We start from the raw sequence: 7,205 nt of genomic DNA on the forward strand, positions 1-7,205 counted from the left end.
CAATAATGTTACTCTTGAATCAGCCGTTCTGTGCAGTTGCCACTTGCATGTTTCCAAAATCATCATCTTCTTCATGTGTTCTCTTCAAACTGCCTAGAAGTTATTGAGGGAACATTACATGAAAATTCAGTAAGTTTACATTAGAATGGAACAGCCAGTACAAATTTATTGTGATACCACATACTTAACATAATTTCATGACTGAACTTAAGACAAACTTTTAGCAAGTTCTTTTGTGGGAAATTACCCAAATAACCTTTAACCTTGTGTCAAGCTGTATTTTTCTCTCCTGAGAATTAAAGAATGTAGTTAATTCTTAATATTTGATACATTAGGGCCAGGGCGATAGCTCAGCAGCGTAACTGCACCTTCCTGGCAAGTCAAGACCAAGGTCCCAAGTATGATCCCCAGTACTGCCAAAATAAATACATAAAAATAAATAAATACTGTGTTCATGTGTGGGTTTTTTTAGATAAGGTCTCACTACGTAGTTCAGGCTGGCCTGGACTACAATAGGCTGGCTTCAGACTCAACAATTTTCTGTCTTAAGCATATAAACATATAACATAGGATATAAACTTCAAGAAACTAATTATAGTTGTATGAATTTTAGAGAGATTTTTCTTTCTTTTTTGGCTGGTTCAGGCTGCCTTAAGGGCAGGTCTGGTAAGGCATGTGGAGCTGGGGATCAAACCGAGGTCCGCTGTGCCTGACTGGGTTTGCCCAAGCAGGTGCTTAAACAACTGAGCTAACCTGCAAGCCCCCTATAGCTGTATAAATTTTAGACAAAATTACAATTTTGTTTTCACAGATGCTGTTATGAAAAGCAGCAAAAAGTATTGTTCCACTGCACCTGTTTTTAAAAATCATTCATTCATTTATTTGGTACAGGCTATCGATATGCAGCTCAGACTTAGCCATCCTGTCTCAGCCTACCCAGTGCTAGGATAATAGGCACGCGCCACAACACCTGGTTGCGGTGGCCAGCAGGGCACGTGGTGCTAGGGATTGAATCCAGATCCCTGTGCTTGCAAGGCAGGCGCTCAGATCACCGAGTTAGCTCCCTAGCCCCTGCTGTCTTATTGTCAACAAGTTTAGGGTGACAGAAAGGAATGAGCAGCAAGTAGTGCACTAATTCCCTAAACAGAACCAAACCTATTTCAATATTCCCCAACAGTTATATTCAGGAAATCTGAGTCTCTGTACAGAGAACAGCTGAACTGCTGTATGTTTTGTGCCTAACAAAGGCATGGCCTCAAACTTATGCCCTAAAGGTTGTATTTTTTAAAAAGATATTTATTTTTATTTTTTACAGGGCCTCACTATGCAGTTCAAACTCATAGTGATCTCCCTGTCTTAGCCACCCCAGTGCTGGGATTATAGGGTGTACCACCACCCCCAATTCCAGTGGCCGGCATGGCATGGGGCTGGCATAGCATGTGGTACCGGGGATTGAACTGGGTCTTTGGGCTTGCCAGGCAGATGCTTAGACTGCTGGGCTATCTCTCTGACCCCAAAGGTTGTATTAAATCTCGCTAATGTTACTTGAGAGTGCAATTTCCAATGAGAAACTAATGTTTCTCTATAAGATCAGAACAGTAAAAATGTACTGTCAATACAGTGGAATAAAGCAGAAGAAAATATTCTTGTCAAGGCTAAATGCAGAAGCTGTGATTGGGTTTCTTTTCTTTTTCTTTTTTCTGGTGGAACCAAGGATTGAACTCAGACCCTTGCGCTTGCCAGGAAAGCACTTATTCTACTGAGCCATCTCCCTGGCCCCTGTGATTGGGTTTCAGTGAAGTATTGTGCTTCTCAGATTCTTTCTCCTCTGAATGGAGGGTTTGGAGACAGAGTGTTAAGCATCATGTTTTCCTGAGGAAATGACATGTCATGTACAGAAACAAGAAGACAGTATGGTACATTTTAGGTTAGAAAAAAAGGAGAACTATTAGTTCAGATTTCTGGGATATAGATATAAAAAAGGACTGAGACACGAACTGAAAAGTCAGAAGGGCAATTTATGTATTTTCTTCTGTAAGAATAAAGTAAAGGCTTTGGCAAAGGAAAAAAATGCCTGTTCATGATATATAAAATAGATCAAGTTCAGATAGGAGACTACTATGGACCTGAACAAGGCTGTGATTGAGGGTACTATAAAAAAATGTTTAAAATATTGAGATAAAAGACCCAATAGGATTTAGAAAGTGACTACAGATGGGTAGCAAAGGAAAGAGTCAATAATAGCTAGGAGCTGAGCCTACAAGATGAGGCTACAGGGCAGCTTAGCACACTGCCCGCTGGACGTGAGACCCCGTCAGTCTCCTGCGCTCACACTCTAGGTACAGATCTGTCCTTTCTACCTCACAAGGCTGCTGGTTCAAAAGAAGACTGAAATGAAGCTCAAGTGCCATGACTACTCTAATAGGCTAAAAATAAAAGAAAGAAACAAGAGTAGCAAAGTCTTGAGAAAGGAAGGTAAAAGACTTTGAAAGCATGCTTAGATTATTAACTTTAAAAATGAGGGGTTTGGGTGTTCACAAAATAGTAAAAGGAGAGGGAAAAAAAGTCAAAATACTGATGGCAAGAGAAAAAGTAGCTCACACCCTACTGAAGCTGAAATGCTGAAGGACCAGGATCTGGGAATTGAACCCCAGGCTACCTGTTCCACAGAAGCTCTTTCTCTTGTGTGTCTGTGTATGTACACTACTGTGCCCCCTCACCCTTAATTTCTGATAAGATCATTTAAATTATCCAGATTCATATTATTTTTACCTTTTCAGTAAAGCTGTACTACTTAGGAGACTTTAAACCAAGGACGGTAGCTCAGAGAGGAGTGCTCATCTAGCTTGTGCCAGGCTCTAGGCTTAAATCTCCAGTTTTATAAGACCAAAACAAAACACAAGCAGACATCTGATCATCTAACCAGCATATTCTAATTGACTGTATCTAGTGGGATACACAGTGCAAAAGCTCATTGTAACACACATTTATTCATTATGAAATTAGTCTTTTTCAAATTACCTTGTTTTAATTCAAGTTTACCAAAACCTTTCTAAATTATTTGGTACAACTTATATATATATATGCAAAGTATGTGTCTTTTCCACTATTTTTTTTTTTTTTAAAGAAAAAAATGCTTACCTGTGGTACCAGAATGAACAGATAAGGACCTTTCTATTTGAAGTGGCGACATCATCTGTATTGTTAACTTTGCTAGGTAGATGGCTTCATATTCCTAAAAAAGATTTTAATTTATTTGAACATAAATTTTTATTCTAATACCAGAAAGTCACTAATGTGTACACTGTTGGAGCTTTAAAATTCTATCCATAATTGCCAACCATTGACAACTATAAATCAAGTCATGTTAACATCCTGCCTGACCGTCTCACACACTGAACTGGCAGTCAGGACAGTATGTGCTCTCTGCCACTGGGGCATTAGCTATAATGTCCTCTAATTCCATCTATTAAGGAAAAAAACCCTAAACAACCAATATCATTAATGATTCTAAGAAAAAAATGAAATAAAATGTATTCAAGTATTTATTTGGTTATCTAATTCCTTAACAACAATCATCTGCCTCCTGAAAGACGGAACATTAAATGTATCCTGGAACTCTCCCCTTCCTGAAAACAAAACCATTTGGCAAAACTAAGAACTAGCCACAAATTACTAGAAAGAAAATAAGGAGGAAAGTAAGGAAAGGGTCACGAAACAGGTCAGGTTGGTGGTCGCCTTTTTAAAGGAAAGCATTGTGCTTGGGAAGGGGATCTGGGGTCCAAGTTACATGGATGTTTATATTTTATGCATTCTCTATAGGTATATTCTGTGATACATTTTTTAAAAAATGGAAACAGATGTAGTTGGGCACATAAGATTCTGTGTGTACAATTTTCTCAGGTGCTGTAAGCACAGCTCATACTTCCCCAAAATGGTACAGACTTAGGATAGATTCAATAAGCCCTTGAACATTTTGACCGCCAGGTTAAGTGTGGGTGAGCTCTAGGAAGGAGGACGGCATATCAAGGGAAGTGAGACATCCATAGCTGCAATTTTTGCCAGAGGCAGACTACCAGGTACTAGTAAGGTGGAGGGGAATCTGGGCAGCATGTAGCCTGCCACCTGCTCATGTTCTCAGCTAACAGCAAAGGGTAAAGGGGTAAGCCGAAAGCCTGGCTGTGTGTGACAATCACCTACAACACTTGGGTGGGCATGATTTTGGACTTCCAACCCTCCAGAACTATGAGGAAAAACATTATTTTTAAATCACGAAGTCCGTGGTATTTTGTTATGGCATCCTAAGCTACATCACTGGCATTTCTGAAGATACTTCAAAGAGCTAAAAGGAGTCATGGAAGGCACAGGACAACAAAGAAATGAGAAAGAAACAATGACTACTAGACTCAACAAAGGAGAACAGACCACAACTGTGGCAAACTAATTGCTCCCTTTCTCCTGGGTTATCCCCATCACCAAGTAGAAAATGCTATACTTCCTCCTGAGTAAAACCCTCTTAATCCTACTTTGCCTTCAGCCACTACTTCATTTCCTTTTTCCCTTTCAAGGTAAAGTTCCTAGAACTGGCTGTTCTTCCTGAAATCTCTTTCCATTTTCCCTTGAGAAATTTGCAACTGCACGTATCCTCCCTATTCCACAAGAACTTTGTCAAGGAACTCAATGACCTCATGTTCTCTGACAGTGAATCTCTCCCTCCTTTCTATAACACTGCCTTCGCTGACACCTCCCACCAGCCTATCCTCATTTCCTTCCCACCTCACTGGCCTTTCTTTATCAAGCTCCTGCTAATTTCATCTCACCAACCTCCACAGGTTCAGACACACAGGATTCTGTCTTTGAATTCTTCTTCACACTCACTTCTAGTGGTCTCACCCAGTTTCAGAGCTTTCAGTAACATGTATACTGACAATCCCTACCCAGGATTCTTTCTCTTGAGCTTTACTTACATGTTCCTGCCTACTTCTTGACAGCCCTCTCAACCGCTCTAGATGGAAGTCATCCTTTAATCTCTAATGTAGCTTCTTGTAGTAAGTAAGGAGCAATCAGTCCTCCAGCTGTTCAGGTGAAAGGCTTAGTCTGTCTGCCTCTCTTTGGTTTTTCTTATTCTCATAGTACTTGGGATTGAACACAGAGCTTCTTCACTGAGCTACATCCCTAGCCTTTATACATTTTTTACTTTGACATAGGGTCTTGCTAAAGTGCTAAGTGGCCAGTTTAAGTGAACTTTTGATCCTCCAGCCTCAACCTCCCAGAGTGCTGGGGCCGCTGGTGAGCACCACTACACTAAGCTGAGATTCAGCATTGTCCTCTCTTTTAGCACCTATATTAACCAAAGAGTAAATCTTGACATCTATATCTTCAAACTGCATCTCAACTCTCCCGCCACTACCATTTGCTACAACCCAGCACTCTCCCACTGTATTATGGCTAAAGCCTAACTGGTCTACTTGCTTCTGTGTTTCCTCTCAACTCTCTGTGGCCTACAATTAAGCAGCCAGAATGATACTGTAAAACTGAAAGACCTCACTCAGTGACCTCTCATCTCAGAGATAATCCCTTACTACTGTCTCCTTTGCTTACTGTTCTGCCACAATGGTCTCACAATTCCTTGAAAACACCTATGCCATGCAATTGTGACAAACTAATTTCTCTCTTTCTCCTGGGTTATTCCCATCAGCATGTTGAAAACACTGTATTTGAAACTGGAACAGGCAGAGTGGCACAAACCTAGAATCTCAGTTAATTAGGACGCTCAGGCAGGACTACTTGAACCCAGGAACCTGGGACCAACCTGGGTAAAAGAGCAAGAGCCTGTCTCAAAACAAACTACACAAAAGCCCTGTTTCACACAAGTATAGCAATAAAACAGATCAACAGAAGAGATAAAGTCCAGAAACAGCCCCAAGGACAAATAAGAATATGGACTGTAATAAAAGTGGCATTGCCAGTTTGGATCATAAATGTCTCCTAAGGCCCATGGCTTAAGGCGTGGTCCCCACAGGGAACCACTGGGAGATGGTAGTCTTGGAGGAGTGGGGCCTATCAGGAAGAACTACTCTTAGCTAACTGAAGGTGCACTCTAAGTGGACTTTGCCAATCCAGCCCCATTCTTGTTCTCTTTGTTCCATAACTGGTAACGCAAATGAGCTTGCTCTGCTGCATACTCCACTGGTGTGGTGCCTGGCTCACCATGGGCTCAAGCTGCCAGGATCAGTCAGTCACAGCCTGGAACCTCCAAAATCCTTCCTCTTCACAAGTCACTTAGCTCAGATGTTAAAATTGTATTATTACTAATACGGGCAATTCAAATCAGTGGGCTAAATAAAGATGGTACGTTTCTTAATAGGCAAGGCTACAAACCACGGCACCACCACCCACATGCATTCTGCTGCTAACTAAAATGTTCTGTGGACAATAATTACCTATTACAAAATATCTCCAAGATAAAATATTAAGGAGACTTACTTACACTGTATTCTTAAGCATTGTAGAATTATTTTTAACCATAAGTATATATTCTTTTTCAAACATAAATGTCTTTTAAAAATATTTATATAACCAGACAAAAAACCAAACTGTTGTACGATAGTAATTTGCTGGGCATCAACAAAATTTGAAACAACACATAAAAGATAGAACACACAGAATGAAAAGGGTTGCTATATTTGGAACATATTCCAAGTATCTCTTATCCAAAATGCTTGGGACCAGAAGTGTTTCATATTTTGGACCTTTTTTTTTTTTTGGTGTTCAGAATATTTACATACATTTTACTGACTGGTCATCTGTAATTCAAATATCAGCAGTCAAAAATGTTTAGATAGGGCCAGCAAGATAGCTCATAGGACTAAAGCACCTGCTTAGGCAAGCTTAGGCAAGTGCAGAGACCAAAGTTTGATCCCCGGCATCACATGCTTCTCTAGACCTGCCCCCAGGGCAGGCTGAGCCAGCCACCAAAAAAAAAAAAGAGATAATGAAGCATCTCAGTCTTCTTACTTTCAAATTAGGAATGTTCAATCTGTATTCAAAATTGAAACATTCTCATGCTTTATTTTACATTGGATCTAACAGCATACAAGGAAAGTTTCCCACCGAGTTACATCCCTACCCCTTTCAAAATTTTATTTGAAGAGCTGGGAATATAGCTCAGTGACAAAGCACGTATCTGGCAAGCACAAGGTACT

At 40.3% G+C, this 7,205-nt stretch overlaps 1 protein-coding gene across 1 annotated transcript in view; it reads right to left on the bottom strand.

Annotated features, from left to right (window-relative positions):
• Nucleotides 1-8: 8 nt before the first annotated feature.
• The window catches only part of Styx (serine/threonine/tyrosine interacting protein), a 26,991-nt gene continuing 19,794 nt past the window's right edge, over nucleotides 9-7,205 (bottom strand). Inside the window, exons 10-11 of the mRNA XM_004638745.2 lie at nucleotides 3,142-3,235; nucleotides 9-93 (exon numbers count right to left, since the gene is read on the bottom strand). Of these exons, the coding sequence (XP_004638802.1) occupies nucleotides 20-93; nucleotides 3,142-3,235 (168 nt within the window). The 3' untranslated portion in view covers nucleotides 9-19. The remainder of the gene's footprint in view (nucleotides 94-3,141; nucleotides 3,236-7,205) is intronic.

Source organism: Octodon degus, unplaced genomic scaffold, assembly GCF_000260255.1.
Source record: "Octodon degus isolate 3935 unplaced genomic scaffold, OctDeg1.0 scaffold00102, whole genome shotgun sequence".
Classification (NCBI taxonomy): domain Eukaryota; kingdom Metazoa; phylum Chordata; class Mammalia; order Rodentia; family Octodontidae; genus Octodon; species Octodon degus.